Genomic DNA, 23,197 nt, shown 5'->3' with positions numbered 1-23,197 from the left:
TTGCAATTTTTACGTTTATATCTTTTTCATATGTGATCGTACATCCTAGGTAGTTAAATGAATTTACCTGTTCTAAGATCTTGTTATCTGTTACTATTTTAGTTCTTGCTGGATCTTGTCCTTTAAAGGCCATAGTTTTTTTTATTTTTCTGTTGATATTATCATACCATAATCTTTGGATATCTCATTTAGATAAATAGCTTTCTGTAGTTTATCTTCAGAATTTGTAATTATTATTTGGTTGTTGGCAAAAAGGAGAGTGTTTAAGTTTACTGTAGGAGAAAGTTTAATTCCTTGATGTAAATTTTTATTCCATTTTATTATTATTTCATTTAAGAAGATATTGAAAAGAGTTGCTGAGAGGGAACATCCCTGTCGGATTAACAAGAGATTATTAAACTAAATTAAATCAATTTTAAATTAACAATAATGGATTCAAACAAACCCTTCTCATATCCTATTCAACAAATACAAAATATTCATACCAATAAAGTTTAACACTCAGCTCAATAAGTGTAACCTTTCTTATAGTCAACAGAAATATTTAAAAAAAAAAAAATTCACAATGGATACCATTCATCACTTCAGCATATATTTACTACATAGTTTCTTATTCTTGGAAGGTGATTCAAGATAGTTCTTGGACATTTATTTAACTTAACACCATAGAGCAACTAACTACCGACTCCTTTACTTTCTTGCTCACTTTTGTCCTTTTTGATGACAACCTTCCTATCCTGTCATTGCTTTATCTTATCGACAAACACTTTTGTCGAACTATTTTATCGACAAACATCTATTCTTCCAACATGTCGATTCCCATCTTTCCAATGAACCAAACTTCTGTTTTCCTGAATGTCTCTCTTCATCTCCAACCTTTTTTTTTTTGTTTTGATAACGAGCACAACACCCTCTTATATTACAAGTTTTAAAGTTTATGCACATGTTCATTTTCCAAGATTTATATAAAGAATACTACATCACAACACACCTGTCATATTACAGCTTTGTCATAATCTGAACAATATAAAATTACCATACTGGATAAAATTTACATGACAGACATAATTCTTATATAAACACCAAAAAATTTGTAAAAAATGAACACATTTCACTAAGACATACGTGACATTTTTATACTAATGCTGCGAAAGAACCCAAACTGATTTTAAATCCCTGGCTAGGATTAACATAATCCCTATCCTGTTTCCTCTCCCACCATGTAAGAAGAAATTACATTAATAGCAGCTGGACTACAGAGAAGAATACTGGAACAACTTCTAGTATCCTTACTGGAGAATAACATACCAGTTGAGTTGTTCTGTTATATTTTACACAAGACAATATCTAACCATGATAATCAAGTTTGACAATTATGAGAAAGTAACACGTAATTATGAACTGTTATTAAGAAATCTCAAAGGATGAAAACAGATGATCTCATATCAAGCTGCTCTGTATCCTGTAACATGCTATACTAACTTCTGACTGCATAATAATGCCATGCATTATGACAAGCCATTGCCTAGGCAAGACCACTATGAAGATCTCATCAATGGGCTAGACCCATAGAGATAATGAGAGCTATTTTGAAGGCAGAAGTCATTTTTTACATATACAAATAACAAAGTCATGTATTATATTACAACAATTCTCCATTTAAAGAGATGAAACAAGTTGTTCATTGCCACATGGAAAGGCTTACATGTTCACAGTACATGTTATTTAGCTTTGGTATTGATGACAACACAGGATAAGAAAATAATATTTATTAACTTATTTGCTAATATTATATCCAGCATCTGCAGAGCACAAAAACAGTTTGTCACAGTATGTGAAACAACAACATAATGGTATAATGGACTAGTTTAAAAATATTGTAACAGACAACACGAGGAACCAAAATCCTAATTAGGTGCCATCTATGTTGGAAAAAGAGAGAAAGCAAATATTAATTAGATCTTAAAATGACGGTCTCCCAGATTTTTGGTACATTTATACAGCCATACTTGATGAGGTTTACAGTATGTTTTAAAGCTTCTGTTGATTCCAAAAACAATCTCTCTCTGACTTATGACTTCTGTGCAGTACTTTGTTTTCTTCCTTCTTCCAACTGATCTTGTGTGAAGTGGTAGTCAAGGCATGGTCCACTAGACCATGCTTTGCCATAACGATAGTGCTGGATGTATTTTTTATGCACCAGGGTGGATGTCAAAGTTCTTGTCTGTCATAGTAAGCCCAGTCACAAGAACAGGGCACTTCATAAACTCCTGAATGTGATAAAGAAGAGAGCTTGTCCTTAGGTGAATGGATGAGAGTTTCCAATTTGACATATGTCAAATTTTGCTTCTTGCATGTGAAAAATAATTTCTTCCATCAAGACAGCTTTGAGGAGATCTCAAAGTATATAATAATAAACATACTAGTCTGAGTAGCAACTCTTACAATAGTACATAATATTATATACCCTGAGAAGGGGAATGTGCAGTACATTACTGAACACAAGGAAACATAAAATGAAGTCAACCACTTGTTTATGCCTGTTTAGAATGAATTATGGCCAATATGGTTCAGGCTATGAGGCCAGTGTATTGTGGTTAAAAATATCTAGGACGCCCATCTTAAGGGTCAAAGCTGTATAACTGAGAGGAGACCTCCACATAGCCTTTAAAGGAATGCGGAGAACCGACCAGGGCTTCTGACCTAAAGTCCAATCCTCACCTTCTCGTGGTGCACCCTGTTGGGTATCTACTTCGATACTGAACGAACGAGGATGGGCTGGCAATTTGGGATTTAGCAGACCAAATTGTATTCTTATTGGTTAAACCAAAATAAAAAATGATGGTACAACATGACAAACATGACAAAATTTCATGCCAGTTGGGCCATCACCTAGTTAAACAAGGCTCCTGTTGTTTTCGCCAGGGAACCAGGGCGAACAGCGAAAAGTCAGCTACTGGAACGCAAATGTGTTCCAGCAGCTGACTTTTCGCTACTGTGCACAAATTCACATGGAGAGAAGAGGCTAGGAATAAGAAAAGTCTCATTGACTATGTTATTGTTGATAGTGATGTTTTCTCCGTGGTGCAGGACACCAGAGTGTACAGAGGATTTGAAATTGGAAGTGATCACTATTTAGTCTTGAGCAGGATAAAATTGAATTTCATATTGAAAAGAATAAAATGTAAGAAAGTTTTAAAGCGAATAAAAGTTGAGCAGCTCTCAGATGTGAACTGTAGACTAAAATACAGAAAGATTATTGAAAAGAAAATTAAAGAGTTTAAGAACAGGAATCAAACCTTGGAGATTCAGTGGCAAACTCTGAAGAAAACATTGATTGATTCTGCTAGAGAGGCATGTGGTGAGGTTGTCTGCAAGGATAAAAAAATCAGAACTCCCTGGTGGACACAGGAAGTTAGAGAGGCAGTGAAGGAAAAGAAGAAAGCATATCAAAAGTTCCTGGCAAATAAGTCAGCTTTTACTCTTACAGAATACAGAGACAAATGTAAGAAAGCTAAACAGTGTGTAAAACTAGCATAAACAAAAGTCATGGGAGGACTTTGGCAAGAATATAGAAAATAAATATCAAGAAGGTGGCAAAATATTCTGGAGGTTGTTGAAGACGCTTAGGAATGAGGAAAGAGTGCTGTAAAAGGAGTTAGAGATGATAAAGGTGACATGAAAACAGGAGAAAAAGATATCCTTGAAGTATGGAGTAATTACTTTGAAAAACTGCTAAATGAAACAAGCAGTGATGACAGCACAGTGATAAAAATCACTGACCAGGCATGCAGTCAGGAATACATATCCATACTTGAAGTAGAAAAAGCCATTAAAAGCTTGAAATTTGGAAAGGCAGCAGGAGTAGATGATATTCGACCAGAAATGCTAAAGTGTGGTGGTATAAAAGTCTTACAGTGGCTGCACTGCATAGTTCAGAAAGCCTGGACTGAGGGACGAATTCCCGATGATTGGAGTAGAGCTCTCATAGTACCCATATATAAAAAGAGAAATAAAACTGAATGTGAGAATTACAGAGGTATTTCCCTGAGTGTTCCTGGCAAGATCTATGTAAGTATACTTGAGAAACGGTTGAGAAGAATTCTGGAAGAAAAGCTTGGTGAAGAACAAGCTAAATTCAGGCCAAATAGATGCTCAGAATCAGATCTTCACTCTATGACAAATAGTCGAGAAATCATGGGAATATAACAAAGATCTGTATTTAAGTTTTGTTGATTTGGAAAAGGCATATGACAAGGTGCCAAGAGAGAAGCTATTCAATACGCTGCAGTTATATGGTGTCAATGGGGCATTATATCAAGCAATACTTAGTCTTTATTTGAGTTGTAAGTCAGTAGTTAGAATTGAAGGAAGTACAGGAAGATGGTTTAATGTTAAATCTGGTGTGAGACAAAGATGTACATTATCCCCTCTATTATTCATTATCTATATGGATCTCATTATGAAGGAAAGTGGTATTAAACCTGATATCAAAATTGGAGATGTTAATGTCAGCTCTTTGCTTTATGCAGATGATGTTATACTTCTAAATAAATCCGCTACAAGTCTGCAAGATTCTCTGACTAAATTGAATAGCTGTTGTAATAGATATGGTATGAAGGCCAGCAATAAAAAGACAGAGACAATGAAAATAGGCAGAATCATTGAAAATGTCAACTGTGTTGTGAATGGAGAACCTGTGGAACAAGTAAAACATTTCAGCTATTTAGGCACAATTTTTACTGAAGATGGTAAATTAAATATAGAAATAGACAACAGAATCAGCAAAGCTGGTATGGTGGGAAGTCAATTGAATAAATTCATATGGAATAAGAGAGAAATTAGTCGGAACACTAAATTAGCTGTATACAAGACAGTGTTCAAACCAGTTTTAACTTATGGATCTGAGAGCTGGGTCAGAAGTAAAACACTTGACCAAAGACTAGAGACCACAGATATGAGAGTGCTGAGAAAGATTAGAGGCATGAACAGATGGCATCAATGACAATATCATATTAAAAATGAGGATATTAGGAAAGAACTTGACATTGTCAGCATCCAGGAATGTGTTAGCAGAGCTAATCTCAGGTGGTATGGTCACTTAAATAGAATGTGAGAGGAAAGATTAGCAAAAGAAGTGTTCTCTGCCAGGCTGGCAGGAAAACGACCGAGAGGAAGACCAAGATATAGGTGGATTGATACGGTACAAAGTGCCTTAGATGATAGAAATATAAGATCTGATAATGTTGGAATCTTGAACAAGTAAGTAACAGACTGATTTGGAGGAAAATTGTAGATAGGAAGTTAGTAATGATGTAAATTTTTCATGTAGTACTGTCATATCCTGTACACCCCTTGAGGGTACATGGCAGGAATTTGATGATGAACCCCATCCCCTGCTCTAGAGACCAAACACAAAACCTTTTCAGGCCTCCAATAAGTAGGATGAAGTAAACTGTTCATTTACTGCCTAATATCTTTTGCAAACATCCATAACATTGTGAGATTCAAACTCACATCCTCTTGTTCAAAGAATCAACAGACATACTCAATCTGGATGCATTCAATTCCTAAAATGGCAGAAAAACTCAAAATATTTATTTTTGCACTAAAACATTTTCTGTATTATTACCTGTAAGTAGTCCATCAAAGTAGCATCAGATATATAAGGGATTATATGCTTAACAAGAGCAACAGCACCAACTAAACTTGATTCAAGAGTTTCAGTTAGACGATGCCGACAAAGAGAAAGCTGAAAGAAAACAAACAAATTTAGTAAAATCACTGAGCAAATGTACACATGTAAAGTAAGAATAAAAAATTATTTTGTGAATATGAGAGCTGAAGATAAAATAGTGGCAGCAGGTTTTGGCACCTTTGTTTCCTATTTATGATATTTAAGGGCTTCAGTATAATCATTGAATACTTGGACAAATTTTTACAGATTCACAGTAATTGGAAAATTCCATTTAGATCTATGCAGTTTCCGAATATTCACAAAGGAAAACGGTATTTTTTTTAGTATCACGGGTGTTCTTAGTGTTGATAATCTAGGAGCTCTGCTATACAGACTAAAACAGATTCTTCCTGAAACCATATTAAACCTCCTAAGCAAGCAAGGTGGTAGGTTCAATAGGCACAAAATCTTTCTACTGTAAAAATTGAGCACTGTTTGTAGATCTTATCATTTTTAGGTGATAAATGATTTTCACTTTCGGATGTAACATCAATTTGGTGGATACCTGAAGCAGCATGAAAATAAGACCTCATTTGATCACTAGAGCAGTCAAGAGATCTCTAGATAAAGTTGGTCAAATTATGACAACTGAGAAGTCAGTCTTATAAGTGAGCATGCCAAAAAATGTGAACCCACCTTACTCCCCTATCTTACTATAAATATTCAAGCACAAGATGCTCAGAGGTCAAAAGTTACTATGCATAATTTTTATAAAATTTTAATTTTAGAATGAAGTACAACAATTTTTATTGGTGATTTCAATATAAGTTCCTTTATCAATTAAAGAAATAGCAATATAAGAAAAAATATTTTAAATAATGCTTCCCCCCCCCCTCTTATGAGAACAGTTGTGTGTGTGTGTGTGAGAGAGAGAGAGAGAGAGAGAGAGAGAGAGAGAGAGAGAGATACAACTGACTGACTCGGCCAAGACATGACTATAAGACCAAAGATAAAAAACAAACATTATTCTATTTTAAAAACTGCACAACTAGTTTCCTCTTCTTAGAAGACTTCTTTGGATATATAACATGAAGGAAATACCAAGAAACATTGTGAGAGAAAAAAAATCTAAACATTAAAACGCTAACATATTAACATATGAAGGTGTTCTATAAATCTCTTCATTGTTAGGCATGCACACAAGTTCAAGTTTTCGTGAACGTCAAAGTTGGATAGCAGCACAATGACAGTCTTAGAGATTATAGCTGAGGTTAGTGTTGAGATGTACTGGATTGAGGACGATTTCTATCTATAGATTCTACAATTCTTCTCCCCGGTTTATGATAGCATTCAAAGTTATTTTCTAATTTGTCCCACAGGACTGAATGAAAGGGAGTTTTCATTGTTAATGTCAGAAGAATTTAAGTATATTTCTGAAGACTTTGACTATCATACGTAAATATAGATGACTTAAATACAACTCAAAAATTAACAACTGATTTAATTTCCATTTACTTTAATTCATCATTTAATGAGAGAAAGACAAGATATTTCCAATACACAGTTTCTTACCAAGTCAGCCACATGAGGAAGATACTGCACTAAAATGAATTGCTCTCCATAAAGAGCTGCAATTCTAGACAGACAATCTAATACTCTGGATGCATTTTCATCACCAGTCACCCACCTTCCACTAATGCTAATAACAGTATTGGAATCTGTAGGAGAAAATAGTTATTCTTAATTATAAGAATTTTGACAATAATTTGTACACATGTATCCCTTAAAGTTGCAAAAAAATACCCAAAATAAACTATTTGAATGGATAAAAAAAGAATGCTATGTTATACTATCAAAACATGAATCTTTCTCTTATGCAATATATAATCCATTTAATCTTAATTTATAATCTGTCTGCAACCAAGAAATTCCAATGAAGAATTATTCATCAATATTTATTCATAACTTATGAATTAATTAGAACAATATTCATCAATTCATCAATTATTCAGCATGCTCCATTGCAATTTATAGCAAAGGTAATAAAAATTGCATGTTTTCTTGATAACAGTTTCTAAACCAGTGGTTCCTAAAGTGAGTAATATCGCAGTTTGGTGACTAGGAACCACTGTCATAAACTGTTGTCAGATTAGAAAATGAAAACTCTTTGGCTTCCTACAGTAAAAACCATCCATGAATAAAAGGATAATAGTAAAGTAACATTAAGCTTTCTGTTGAAAGCTATATATATATAAGAAATGCATTGCAAGGTGGCTCTGAGTACAAAAATATAGTATAAGCCATAATGCCTAAATTATATTTGTAAATTTAGGGACACAAAAACACACGTGTTGAACAGATTATTTTATTAAACTTGAAATTTTGACCCCTGTATAGAGGTTATCATCGGAAGAATACAAGTGTATAAGGAACCAAGCTACATGCCCTGTATACCAGTAGACTAAATCTACGTAGTTAGTTAATCCTTTTCCCTAGCCTGACCTCTTTATTTATTTATTTAAAAATAATAAATAAAATAAATAAATTAAAAAAATAACAATAATCATAAATAAGTACAACTACAATAGACTGCTAAAGTCCTCATGTATTAATATTCTTCTGGATAGTTCTTATATGATTTCTTTCAATTGCTGTTGAATGTTACAACCACTTCACCAGGTTGTCTTCTTGTAGTGGGATTTTTCTATATCTAGTTTAGGTTGTTATACAGGTTGTAGATGGGTCCTCCACATTCTTGAAATGGTTAGGCCATCATTTTTGTTGAGATTTGGGTTGTGTTTGAGCATTTCACATGACTTACCATACATAGGGGAAACAGGGTAAACTATCCCAATCAGATAAGATGAACACAAACGACATATTAAATACTCCATTTTGGAAAAACCGGCCTTTCTGACCACACACTCCAAACATACCATAGAATTGATTGGAAAAATACCAAGTCCCTACTCCGCACCAAAACCTGGTTTGAGAGAAAATTTAACAAGTCATGTGAAATGCTCAAACACGACCCAAATCTCAACAAAAACGATGGCCTAACCATTTCAAGAATGTTGAGGACTCATCTACAACCTGTATAACAACCTAAACTAGCCATAGAAAAATCCCACGACAAGAAGACAACCTGGTGAAGTGGTTGTAACATTCAACAGCAATTGAAATCAAATTGATTTCAATTGAAAGAAATCATATTATAACAATCAGAACTAACTTTAGCAGTTTGTTGTAGTTGTATTTATTTATTTATTTTTATTTATTTATTTTATTTTATCGCTAGAGAAAAGGCTAGGGAAAAGGATTAATTAACTACGTAGATTTTAGTTTACCAGTATACAGGGCATGAGCATGTAGCTTGGTTCTTTATACACTTGTATTCTTCCGATGATGACCTTGATACAGGGGTCGAAATGTCAAGTTTTATTTTATTTAGTAATTAATAAAATAATCTGTTCAACATGTGTGTTTTTGTGTCCCTAAATTTACAAATATCAGTGCTGATCACCGTGTAACCTTAAAAGAAAGAATCATAATGCCTAAAGTTTTTGCATTTCTATGTGTAGATTAAGTTTATGTAGTAGATTAAGAATTGAAATTAATAATTCAGAGACTTCTGCATATTCTACAAAGAAAGCAAAGAAGCAAACTAGATGCCAATCTTTATCTTCCAACAATGTATCCTACAATGCATCCACCTGGACACTGAATAAATTATGAGCACATAATCTGGAAACCAAATCTTCCTAAAACCTAAGTGTGCATTAAAACAGTACAGCATAATGAAAAATAAAAAAATGGCTTAGCTAATGTGAAAATGTTTTACACTATACACTATTTTTCTTTGAGAAGGAAAGCAAAAATATCAAAAGTAACAGACAACTACAACAGAACGAAAGTGAGCACTATCAATTTACAAAAGAAACGAGAAAAAAAAAGTGTAATAAACAGCAGTACTATCAAAATCCCATACTGGCAAAATTTTACAGAAACAAAGCTGAAATCAGGTGAAATCCCTTTATCTGTATCGTTCTGTTTTATTTAGCAATCTTTTAAAGTAACTCTTTCAGATATCCAGAATATTTTTAACTTCAGTTTTCATGTCACCATTATCATCTCTCATTTCTTTTATAGTGCTCTTTATTCCATTTCAAAGCTTTTTTTAGTAGTGTATCCAGAAGATTTTTTTGCTTTCCTGATATCTTTCCTTTATATTCTTATCAAAGTGTTCCAAAAACTTTTGTTTCACCACAGATATTCTCTCAAAACGCATTATTATTATTATTATACTGGCATTATTATTATACATGGAGTCCAAATACTCATCACGAAAGACCTAATTTATCTATCATATCCCTCCTTGAACCCATTAACAGACAAAGCACTCACAAATGACTCTAGTAATCCATTCTACTCATTCACAACTCTCCAAAGCAAAAAAATCTAGTCCTCACACCCCTACTAACCATACCTTTATTCAACTTCCAGGGATGACCTCTTGTTCCACCAGCCAAGTGCTGAAATATTTCTCCTGCATCTATCCTATAAAATTCTTTAAGCAACTTAAATGTTTCTATCATATCCCCTCTTTTTCTCCTATCAACCAACTTCTGCAATCCACACACCTTCAATCTATCCTCATAGGAAACATTCCACAGGCCACTTATCTTGGTAACTTGCCTCTGAATCCTCTCCAACACTTCCTCATTCCCAAGAAACCCAGGGGGACCAGATTTGGGCACAATAGTCCAGATGTGGGCATATCAAGACCTTATAAAGAGGAATGACAACTTCCTTATCTCTACTTGTTAATGCGTTCTTCAATAGCCAAGTAATCTTATGGGCTACCTTAGCAACATGTCCTCTAAACTTTAACTATGTCTGCCACCACCTCTAAAATCTCTAGCTTCAACTATTTCCAAGAGTACAGTGCTATCAATGTGATATATATTTTGTAATCTATTGATCTCAAAATGCATAACTTTACATTTCTTGACATTAATCTGACACCCATTAACTTTTCCCCATACAGTCTATTTAAATCGTCATGCAAGCTCTCCACATCATCTTGGTTAACTATTACTCTACCTAATTTTGCATCATCAACAAACAACTGAATATTTCCTTTCAGGTTATTTCCCATATCATTTATGTACAAATTAAGCAGCAACAGTCCCAGCACTGAACCTTATGGCACACCACTAGTCACCTGTTTCACCTCAATTCTGCCCCTCCATATACCAATTTTTGATATCTGCCAGTAGCCACCCTCTGATCCACTTAACCAGTGTCATATCCATCCCCAATTGTTCTAATTTGCGTAACAGAGTTCCATGTGGTATTTTGTCAAATGCCTTTGCAAAATCATAGCCATTTCCTTTATCCGACTCAGCTGTTACTCCATTATAAAAATTTAGTAAATTACTATGGAATGAATGACCCTTCACAAAGCCATGTTAACCCTCATACAGTATTATATTTTTATCTACTCATTCTTGAATTCTCTTTTTGACCAATTTTTCTAGTACTTTTATTACCATGCCTGAGATACTGATTGGTCTATAATTTGGGAAATTCTAAGCAGTCTTAGAATCTCCCTTATGCAAAGGAATTATTTTGTCCTCTTTCCACTCTCTTCGAACTCTACCAGAACTGAGACTTTCAACCAACTTCTGCAATCCACACACCTTCAATCTATCCTCATAGGAAACATTCCACAGGCCACTTATCATCTTGGTAACTTGCCTCTGAATCCTCTCCAACACTTCCTCATTCCCAAGAAACCCAGGGGACCAGATTTGAGCACAATAGTCACAATTAGTCCAGCCTAGTCAAAGGCATTGCCAGTTCTCTAGCACATTCTTGCAAAACCTTAGCTGATCTAACTGCATCCAATCCCACAGCTGTATTTACATTGAGATTATGCAATATCCAAAGAAGCTCCAATTAATCTACCTCTGTTCTCACATTGGTGTGCCACATAGGTTAAAGCAGTAACCTTGCTAGGATGATATACCCTTGCAAAGTAGTTACTCAGTAACTCAACTATTTTATCTGCTTCTGTCTCCTTGTGACCATCATCATCACTCATTAAGGTTAATCTTCCATTCTACCTCTTACTTTCCACATAACAAAAACTCTTTGGGATTTCCTTTAGCCTGCTTGGCTAGATTCTTCTCATAATCTGATTTTTGCCTTTGCTATGCTAGTCACCTTTCTTGCCTGAACCTTGCACTGTTCATGAGTTTACTGGTCACCTTTCTCTTTATATACCCTCCACAGCATTTTCTTCTTCTGCAGCTCATGCTTAATGATATTGCTCATCATCTAACTCCTACCCAATTAACTCTCTTTACCCTAGGTATACAATTTAATACTGCATCCTCTAGATGGCCCTTAACTATTTGCCATGCACTATTAACATCCTTACCCTGCAGTGTTTTATGCCATGATACAGATTTAAGCTCTTTCCTAAACATGCCATAATCATCTGCCTTGTAGTTCCGCAAATACCCCTTCTTGATAGAATATTCCTCATGCTTTACAATCTCCCAAGTCAAGACCACATGGTCACTTTCACCAATTGGAGTGCTGACTTGCTATGAACTTCCAATAAGCTTCTTTCCCATGATTGTCTCTAGCTTCTTGAATCCAACATAGAATACTGATTTTTATCCTTGATTATAATTTCACTACATGCTACTCTGGATGAAACAATATTTTCTTTCATTGTTTTCAAATTCTTTCATTTTTTCTCAAATAAAAGTTTCAATATTTGAGTCTACAATTCACCTCTGACTGCTACCCTTTTTCTTTTCTTTTAAAAGAAAACTTTCTTATATCTCTTTCTTTTAAATAGGTCATTCATTTTTATCTAAATTGAACACCATTTAAACTAAATGGTGTTCAATTCCTATTTCAATCCCTACATACTCATGTACTGAACCAGTGTTCAGGATATGAGTATACATAGCATTATACTATTAATGATAATATGACCAACATGTCTATATTATTACTTCACCAACACACAGTCAATGAAACTTCTGATTTCTTGTTCTGTTCTCCATGTAAATTTGTGCATATCTTTATGTTTGAACATGGTATTTATAGGTACTAATACAGCTTACACAAGTAAGCTGTATAAGTACCTATAAGAATTGAAAGAATGAAGCATATAGCCTTTTCTTGTCAAATGTCATCTCCTTCCAGGAGGTTGACTACAATGAGCTTCCACTATGTATGGTTTTGTGCTTCTCTTTCGCATTCTTCATAGGACAAAAAAAAAGGTCCAGTCCTTAATATTTCCTATCCAATCTGTTCTTTGTCTTCCTCTTCTTCTTATTCCTTGTATCATTCCTTCTAGAATTGTTTTTTGTAGGGATTCATGTCTTAGTATGTGACCAAGGCATGTAACATGTGATTACTAACTTGTGTCTCAGTTGAAGATGAGTTGACAGGATTACACTATTACAGTTCAAAGGAGTACTTATAAAAGTTTGTACAGATTTTAAAAAGAAAATATTATACATATATACATACATATACCCACACACTTGCACACAAACAGTTAATAGTAATCACTTCCCAAAACTTGGAGATTGACATACAGTCAGAGCTATTAAAGTTGAGATGATTTCGCATTTCAAGGAAAAGATGATCAAATTTGAACCCTGGTGAAATGAAGAATCTTTGCCTGGTTCCAAAGCATTCTGTGCCCAGCATCAATAGTATGATGAAGCAAGGCCACACTTGTCAGATTCCAGAAATGCAATACTTGATTTTCCTGGATTCTAATCAAAGCAGAGTGGCCAGTCTCTCCTAAGTAGAAAAGGTGAACAGGGTATATGATAGACACGGTAAAGAGAGAGGTAGTAACATATTATCCATTGTCGAAGATAACTAAAAAAAAAAAAAAAAATTCCGAGCTGGTTTGAAGGAAGTGTATAGATTGAATTTCTGAAGAATCTGTGCTATGCAGAGGTTCCTTTAAGATAGGGCATTGAAATTCTTTTTGCATCAGATTGTATTTTGCCAAAAGATGATAATTATCAATAATTTTCTGAATGGCACTTTCATTGTATACATTACACATCAGATTCCCTTTTGTTAAATGTATTAAATAAACGTAAAAGCAATCAGACGAGAAGATCATATGAGCTCTATACTCGTATCATCTTTGTTAATTTGCTTTCTTTAAAATCCAAAAACAAGACAATATTGCATTTTGGAATCCGACAAGTCTGGCCTTGCTTCCCATGCTGTAGATACTAAGCACAAAGTTTTTTTGGAACCAGAGAAGGAGTCTACATTCCAGCAGGTTCAAATATGATAGTCCTTTCATTCAAACAAGATTGAGATGATTTTTGTAGCATTCACAACTACTCTGATGATGATTTTTATTTTAATGGTGCAAAGACAGTAAAGGTCATATTGTGTCAAGGTCATAAAGGCATAATGAATAACTGACTGATGGCTACAAACACCAAATAGACTGCAATTAAATAGGTCTCGACACGAAACACGTCAACAATAAAATCAAATCAAACATTCTCAAAAAGAGATAAGCACTTGTCCTTCTTAATTTTAAACTAGAAGTAAATCTAATGCATGCAATGGGCTTGTAGCATATAGATTCTATGTTTGATATGAAACACACACATTATTATTACGTGATACCTCCAAGGAGTCCAAAAACTCTAGGGAGGGCACCTACTCTACAACTCAATATCTCCACCATTCAAATCCACCAACTAAAGTGAACCGCAACAACACCTACATCATTATCTACACCAACACCATCTGCTGTCCATCACCACCACTAGTATTTTCACAGACAATCACAAACATCCATGCCCACGGCAGGATTCAAACCTGCAGCCTTTTGGGCTGCAGAGAGGATACGCTAACCACTTGGCCAACCAGGCTAGCATATAGGGAATATCTGAAACATTACTTAGTTTTGAGTTCTAGATATTTCAGGGCTTATCTCTAGGAATCTTTATGAAATTATTGTGAAATGCAGGCAATGTAATAATAATACTTAAGTCTTAGATCATGATATTTCAATGTCATACTATAGAATGAAGAATCTGTAATATCATTTATCTAAAATAACACCATTAACTAATGTTCAATAAGCTTTAAAACAAATATATACAGCAAGTTCATCACCCTTTCAGGATAAGGTGTACATGTGCACACATATGTATACACAACCAAATTTTAAGTGACCTAAATACAATTCTAAATTGTACTTTTGGGAATGAACTGAAAAATTTATACAGTAACTTACCTGCCCCCACTGGTGGATTACTGAGTATTATCCTCTGTTCAGTACCCAAGTAACATAGGGTCAACATTCTTAATAAATTTCGAGTTAAATACTTTGCAGTAAGAACAGGACCTAAACGATGTGCAAGCCACAATACACTCTCAGCGGCCACATCAGATATATTGAGATCAATTCCTGTTTTATTACTTCTAGGACTCAACATTTCTTTTCTGATATCCGGCTGAGGTTCTGAAGATGAATCTGTTACTTCAGAAGGCTGATTATTTTCAGTAGAAGGCCAGTGATCCAAATGTGATGGGAGGTTAGGAACAGAGCATGAATATACATGCTTTTGACTAGATTCATTTGGTGACAAACGTGACTCCTCTATATTAGAAGTACTTTCTTCAAGTAGTACAACTTCACTCTCTCTGTCATCTAGTTGTTCTTCAATTTCATCATCAGTCTTCCATTTATCTTCATCAGTAACATCCAAATAGGGAATACTCTGAACTGGTAATGCTGCTTCTGGGAATTCTTGCCCACTGTCCTGTAAATAAATTCATTATTATGGCTATTTCTATCTCTGAGTTAGATAAACTGAATAAATTTAATATGCATCATTCTCTTATAAAGATGAAATTTTTGAGATATATTTTAGAGAAACTATCAATGATAATAAAATGAAAAGCTAAGATGGCTTTTTTTTTTTTTTTTAATTATTAACATATATTGTCACTCATATATTCAGGTAATAAACTGTCAGAAAGTAACAACAAATTTAAATCATCTAAAAGTATACTTAATGCTTGTGGTGAATGAAACTTATCCACTATTATTATAAAATTAATTAAATTTTTTTCCCTTTTAAAAGAATGTTTGGAATTCAGTCTTCAAGTCTTGATTTAAGATTACAAGCAAATTAATTTTTGGTGAAAGCCATAAATGTAAATAAATCTATATTACATAAAATTATATCTGTGTGTAAAACCCTCAGTAATAACTAAATAAAGAGTGTGATTGCTTTGGATAGAAAGAATTAAATTTGAATTGAATCTAGGATGTGAGGACTCATAGGGACTTCAAAACTGAAAGGGACTCAACTTGTCTACTAAAGGTGACAGGATTTTCACTCTTCAAAACAAACACGCTGACAACAAAATAGGAACATGTTACTATTGACAGTCACAGATAATCCTAAAGTAGCATTACCCATCCTATCGAAGCATTATTATACAGGTATCTCCATGGAGTCAGAAAACTCCATGAAGATACCTGTATGATAATAATTGTGAGTGCTTCATCATTCTTAAAATATCTATCATAATTCTCCTTAAACTCATTCACTTATGAAGCACTCACAATCATCTCTGGCAACCCATTCACCACCCTCTAAGCATAAAACCTAGTCCCAACACCCTTTCTAATCACTCTTATGCAACTTCTACTGGTGATCCCCTTGTGTATATCAGCTAATTTTTGAAGTCTACAGATTGTCAATCTATTCTCATAACTTTCCACAGAATTGCCACAATCTTTGTCACTCACCTCTAGATCCTCTCTGCAACTTCACTACCAATGAATCCAGATCTGTGCACAGTGGTCCAGATGTGTCATTATTAAAGCCTATTATAGGGGAACAATAACCTCTATCAATGCGTGTTAGTGTGTTCTTCAGCAACCACACTCTAACGTGGTGTTTTGGTTATCTTCACAATATGCCCTCTGAACTTCAACTCCCTGTCCACAATCACACCAAATTCCCTGCATTTAGGTTCTATCAATAGAGTACAGCTTCTGCTTTCTTCCCAAAGTTCATCACCTTACACTTGCCACATTAAACTGGGCTCACAGAAATAAGATGTTGAAAACTATAAAATATTTTTAGTGCCCTTGTGGAGAGAACTGGGTATTTGGCTTGGACAAAAATCCAAAATTCCTCAAGAGTTATTTCAGAGAATTTCATTTTTAGAGTATAATCCATTGACAAGGTAACTAATTGTTCTTCTTGTAATGAAAATTCACAACCAGATGTATTAAATGTACCAAATGGATTTCGTATTTAGTACATAATTGTGTGTATTTAAGTAAGGAAAGTAACTTGAAATCTTTTCTTTCAATATTGTTAAATGTTCTGTTATAACGGAAATAATTTCCTTGACATTTTATTATGGATCGAAGGAAACATATCCACTGTATTTTTTTCTGATATGCAGTTTTTTCAAAAAGATACTTTTTTCTGAAAAGCTGACAATTTGTCAGTGGATGTCAAAATATTTTCATTTTACCCTGGGATACTTGTTAATTAAGTAATTAAAAATATCGGCTAAATATGCCATTTTAGCACACCAAATATTATTCTGAAGACATTTTACAAAAGCATCTATACCTTCATTTTGAAAAAGGCCAATAATTCATTCTTAAGTTCTAAAATTCGGAATAGTACTTTGAAATAAAATGGTTGTCCCTGGATAACCATCTTATTTCAGTGTGCAAAAGCAAATATTCGTACTTGGCTTACACAGATATGCAACGTTTTTTAAAATGGCATGCTTTTAAAGGTCTTGACTTGATGTAATTTACCATATTTACAACTTGGTCTAGTACGGGTTTTAATATTGCCGGTAATGTTTTTGAAACTAGGGATTCTCTGTACAAAAAATAGTGTGTGTGTATATAATATTTGGCTTTATTTTCTTTGAAAGGGTAACAAATCCTTTTATAGAGCCTACCATTGATGGAGTAGTCCATACAAATTCCTACACACATTTCCCATGAAATTTAAATTTTCTAATATGATGTAATAGAATCAAAAAATATCTTGTCCTGTTGTACGTTCTCTGCAGCATAGAAATTGATTCACTATTTCGTTTTCATTAATGAAATGAATGAATCCTAGTATATGACCTTAACCGCTAATGCCAGTGGACTCTTCAATTTGTAAAGCAAAATGTTGTTTGGAAAGTTTATTGGTAACTCTTTTCTCTATATCATCTGACATATCTTTAATTTTATTTTCTATTGTATCATCCAAATGAGGAATTTTCATAATTTCCTTTTTTGCTTCGTCACCAAACATAATGTTTACTATTTCACAATATGCTGATAAAATAAGAGACTAGTATGTAGTTTTAATTTTACAGCAATTAATTCAGCTACCTTATATGATGCAAGTTGTGCCTTATCGAAAATTTTAACATTCTGTATCAAAATATTTTACTTGTTTAACTTGCATGTCCAACAATCTCTTGAAATAATCTTTAGTTTTTGAAGAGACTGGCATGCTTTCTAGTCAAGTGCCACGTGACATCTTTCACCGGCGGAACACTTGTAACCAGTTCGCAGAACACAAGTATTCCAGGGAACACCGGTTAAGAACCACTGGTCTAGATGGTCATCATGACAAACAAGTACAGATTGCTGGTTTGACTGAAATATGATAAACCACGTATACAAGAATGATATATACTATTGTAAGTCAAAAATTCTCCATGAGGCTAACAGATTTAAGTAGCTTGAAGATTTCTTCAGAGACACACATTTGACAAGTTTTTATCTGAATGAATGGAATTGTAATAGGACTGACCACTTCTTAGCAATGGAGAAACTCAGTTGCCTTATTCACAAAAGGTTCAGAGAAGCTATTTGACAACAAGATGGTTGGGTAAAATTTCTTGTGTTAGTAATGGCTTGGTAAAGCACAGCAAGCAAGCTCAATAAATAAGTTTTAAATGGTGCATGATTTTTGACCAAGCACAGATATAAAGGCCTGTGTAGGTTTTCTTTCTATAGACAGAAAAACTGAAACCCATCTGGCTGATGATGAAGAATAAGTAAATGTGGGAAGTAAATGTGTTGATCCTTTTCAATTTGAAGTGTAAACTATATGGACACAGCATTGATCTTTGTGAGAAATCTTAAAGGTTATGTAGGGAATGTTGCTATACTGCAAAGATATGCAAATAAAAGTATAATGCGTTTTATTTGTATTAATTTTTTATTTAAATGTCTACTTATGTTTCAATTGTTAGATCCTAAATCTTGGAAGGAAATCATTCATTTAGGGTCTAACATAAAAACTGCAAACAGAGAAATACTTGCACATCAGTTGTAATTAAAAGTGAAACTTCCTCACTTTATGAAAAAAAATTTGTCTTTATTTAAGCACCTTATATTTAAGCTATTGTGATTAATTTGAGATTTCATTTTGTATGTCTTAAAAAAGAGGGATAATGTGAATTAAATTTAAGCCTTACTTAAGCTATGTAAAATCTACTGTGAGTCATCAAAAAGCTGTTAAGTATTAATTCCTGGAAGGCCTAAAGCTACACGCGTACAGCGTAATGCTGGCGGGTATAGCTTATTCGGAAAATCACGTAACCATGTATTCCATGAATCAGAGTATATCAGCGTCATAGAAACGAAGGATAAGCCAAAATTAATAAGGATCGTGTGCAAAAAGAGGGTGCTCCATAGGAGTATAAAAGAGGGTTGAGCCTGGAACACAGGGCTTTTTCTCTTGATATCTTGTCGTATCGTTTTCCTGTTGGGTGGTTAATTGGCGGGCAGTTTCGCGTAAAGGGGGGGAGTGAAGTCTGTGATGTCTGGCAGCGAGCGTTTGTAAAGAAATGAAGCTGGATTCTATGCCAAGCTGAAGGTAAAAAATTCCAGTTAGCAGAATCAAGCAGTAGCTGAAAAGCCCCATCAAGTTGTTCCTGAAACACAAAGATTTTGAGTCCGTTTCCGGCAGAAAGAATGAAGATAGCGTAACCCCTAATTGGCCTATAGACAGCCAAAATAGATTAGAAATATCCGGACAAACATGTGGTGCAGAACGAAGCGGAAAAAAGTCGGTAAGATAATTGCTCTAATTTTGTGTGAACGTTCATTAGAAGAAAGAAGATTGTTTATGATTGTGAAATTAAGAACTTTATATTAAGGAACTCTGTGGACAGTCACTATTTAGAAAGTTAACCTCGTTTGTGAGTATGAAGAATTGTTTAGGAGAGATCTTTTGTAACTTGTATGTGATAGGATTAACTTGATGCAATACGAAAGGTAGAATTTGGTGTCTCAGTAACATTAGAATGGTTGATAGTTTGTTCTTACGAGTAATACTGCTAGAAGGAATTTAGCTTAACTTATTATCATTTGATTTATATCCCAATGTGTAATTACTGTGTTTAGCATGCCTTATAAGTTTTAATTAGTTCAAATGTGTTAATCTCTTAGTTCGAGTTTATTTGGTATTGAACATAATTAAGTATGAGTTTGTATTGTGTTTTAGATATTCCAATAAACATGTCATATTTACCTGAACCTGAGTCATGCCTGATTACGATTCAAAATTACCACTTATAAAAATAGAACCTATTTTGGCGGGAAGGATTTAGAGAGTGAATATAAAATATAGATTTAGGTCACGACTGCAATAATCTGAATCTATACGGCAGTTAAAATAAGATATTGTGTAGCTAATCTTCAGACTCTAGTAATGTATCCCTGAGCAAGGATCTTTTCTGCTATAGGATACTGGCTGGCGCAGCAAAATATAAATTTGCCAGTATCCGAAGAGGAAACAATCCTAGATATAAAAAATAAGATTAAAGTAAGAGGGAAAAAAAGAATAAATAACGAAAGATCACTATTTAACACAATTCATCGAAGCATCTTATTTCTTAACAGATGCCTGAGAATAGTTGAATCAATACTCTCCAGAGTGGCTAATTTGGCAAACATGTTTAACCAGTTTAGGAATTCAAACATTATCAATGAAGTAGTCAAAATCATTGAATCAATTGTTTGCATTATGCAAGGATAAGGTATGAAACTGTGGAATGATAACTGCACTAAGTTATTGTTTTTGTGCACTTTTTGCAGCCTGAAGTAGGCCAATAATTTTAAAGTTGCCAGTCTTGCAAAATAACAAACACATTTTGAGAAATTATCTACCTACAAACAGTTGGTATCATGCATTTTTGCATCTGTGAATAACTTTGCATATATGTGTGTGTGTGTGTGTGTGTGTGTGTGTGTGTGTGTGTGTGTGTGTGTGGAAGAAGAACAGTAGTGATCACTTAAACATGTCATATATTCAACAGCCAGTATAGCAAACAGCGTTAAAACAAATCCACTAACCCAAATGAAGAAAGACTATTCTAATAAAGAGAATTCACTATAACAAACAATTTTCATATACAGGGTGTTCGGGATAAATTTGACATATTTATAATTAATTATATTTTTCCGTAAGTTACATGTATTAACACACACTTCTCTTCATTTAAAAGTTTGGACCCTTCTTCATTCATATACAAGATGTCAGAAAGGATGGATAGCTGGAACCCACCTGAATCATGGAAGAGAATAACTTGTATCATGATGATTCGTGCCCGCCATCAAAATAAGGATATTACGACTGCTGCCCAATGCTCCCTGAATACAGTAAAAACAATCAGGCATGAACTAGAGACTTGCAATGGTGACTACGAGGATGTAGCAAGAAGAAAGATCCCTAGCAGACGATCTGATTGCGTTCGTACAGCAGAATTCCTCGCAAATCTGCAGGAACAGGTGTTGAAGAACCCTGGCATTGGAATTCGGGCTTTGTTCGTGGAGTTGCTAACTGTAGTCAAGCCCTGGATAACAAGGGTAGCCAATGGTAGGCCGTATGTATGGCAGCAGGATTCGGCTCCTTGCCACACCTCTGGGAAAAGTCAAAAATGGTTGTCTGAAAATTTCTACGACTTCACCAGTCCAAATGTTTGGCCTCCAAACTCCCCAGACCTTAACCCCATGGATTATTTTGTATGGGGCGCAGTTGAAAAAGACACCAATCGCACTTCCAGTAATACAAAAGCCCAGTTAATGGATAAAATTAAAACAGTTTTTGCGGCCCTTCCCAGGGAGACTGTAGCATCAGCTTGTTCGAGGTTCCGAAGCAGAATTGAAGCTGTGATCGATGCTAATGGTGGTTATTTTGAGTAAATCTTGTTGATAGTATTGTAATTAACTCTGTCTGTAATGTTTTTTTGTCAATTCATTAAATTTAATAGATACAAAGAAGATTTTCTTTTTCCTTACGAAACTGTCAAATTTATCCCGAACACCCTGTATATATAATTTGCTCAGAGTAGGAAACGATTGTCAGACATACGAAAATATTTTGGGAAAATTTGGAGAAAAGAGCAAAGCTAATAATAATGGCAAATACCTGTTGGATTTCTGCTCAGGACATGGGCTGGTTATTACTAACACCATGTTCCAACATAAAAATATTCACATGGAGAGAAGAGGCAAGGAATAAGAAAAGTCTTATTGACTATGTTATTGTTGATAGTGATGTTTTTCCACTAGTGCAGGACACGAGAGTGTACTGAGGATTTGAAATTGGAAGTGATCACTATTTAGTCTTGAGCAGGATAAAATTGAATTTCATATTGAAAAGAATAACATGTAAGAAATTTTAAAGCAAATAAAAGTTGAGCAGCTCTCAGATGTGAACCATAGATTAAAATACACAAAGATTATTGAAAAAAAAAAATGAAAGCGTTTGAGAAGAGGAACCAAACCTTGGAGATTCAGTGGCAAGCCTTGAAGAAACCCTGATTGATTCAGCCAGAGAGGCATGAGGTGAGGTTGTCTGCAGGGATAGAAAATTCAGAACTCCATGGTGGACACAGGAAGTTAAAGAGGCAGTGAAGGAAACGAAGAAAGCATATGGCAAATACGTCAGCTTGTGTGCTCTTAGAGAATATAGAAACAAATGTAAGAAAGCGAAACACTGTGTAAAACTAGCTAAACAAAAGTCACGCGAGGACTTTGGCAAGAACATAGAAAATAAATATCTAGAAGTTGGTAAGATATTCTGGAGGTTGTTGAAAAAGCTTAAAAATGAAGGAAAGAGTGCTGTAAAAGGAATTAGATATGATAAAGGTGACATGAAAACAGGAGGAAAAGATATCCTTGACGTATGGAGTAATTACTTCAAAACATTGCTAAACAAAACAAGCAGTGATGACAGCACAGTGTTTAAAAACATGCAACCAGCATACAGGCAGGAATACATATCCATACTTGAAGTAGAAAAAGCCATCAAAGGCTTAAAACGTGGAAAGGCAGCAGGAGTAGATGATATTCGACCAGAAATGCTGAAGTATGGTGGTATAAAAGTCTTACAGTGGCTGCACTGCATAGTTCAGAAAGCCTGAACAGAGGGACGAATTCTGATG

At 34.4% G+C, this 23,197-nt stretch overlaps 1 protein-coding gene across 2 annotated transcripts in view; it reads right to left on the bottom strand.

The window, feature by feature from the left end:
• The window catches only part of Wdr81 (WD repeat domain 81), a 369,840-nt gene that overhangs the window by 152,509 nt on the left and 194,134 nt on the right, over positions 1–23,197 (bottom strand). For both annotated transcript variants that reach the window (XM_090398673.1, XM_090398674.1), the window contains exons 16-18: positions 14,988–15,516; positions 7,250–7,395; positions 5,633–5,752 (exon numbers count right to left, since the gene is read on the bottom strand). In XM_090398673.1, coding sequence (XP_090254799.1) covers positions 5,633–5,752; positions 7,250–7,395; positions 14,988–15,516 — 795 coding nt within the window. The remainder of the gene's footprint in view (positions 1–5,632; positions 5,753–7,249; positions 7,396–14,987; positions 15,517–23,197) is intronic.

Source organism: Typopeltis vanoorti, chromosome 10 (genome assembly GCF_054136105.1).
Source record: "Typopeltis vanoorti isolate ZY-2024b chromosome 10, IOZ_Tvanoo_1.0, whole genome shotgun sequence".
In the NCBI taxonomy this organism is placed as follows: Eukaryota; Metazoa; Arthropoda; class Arachnida; order Uropygi; family Thelyphonidae; genus Typopeltis; species Typopeltis vanoorti.
This window is presented reverse-complemented; position numbering and strand designations above follow the sequence as displayed.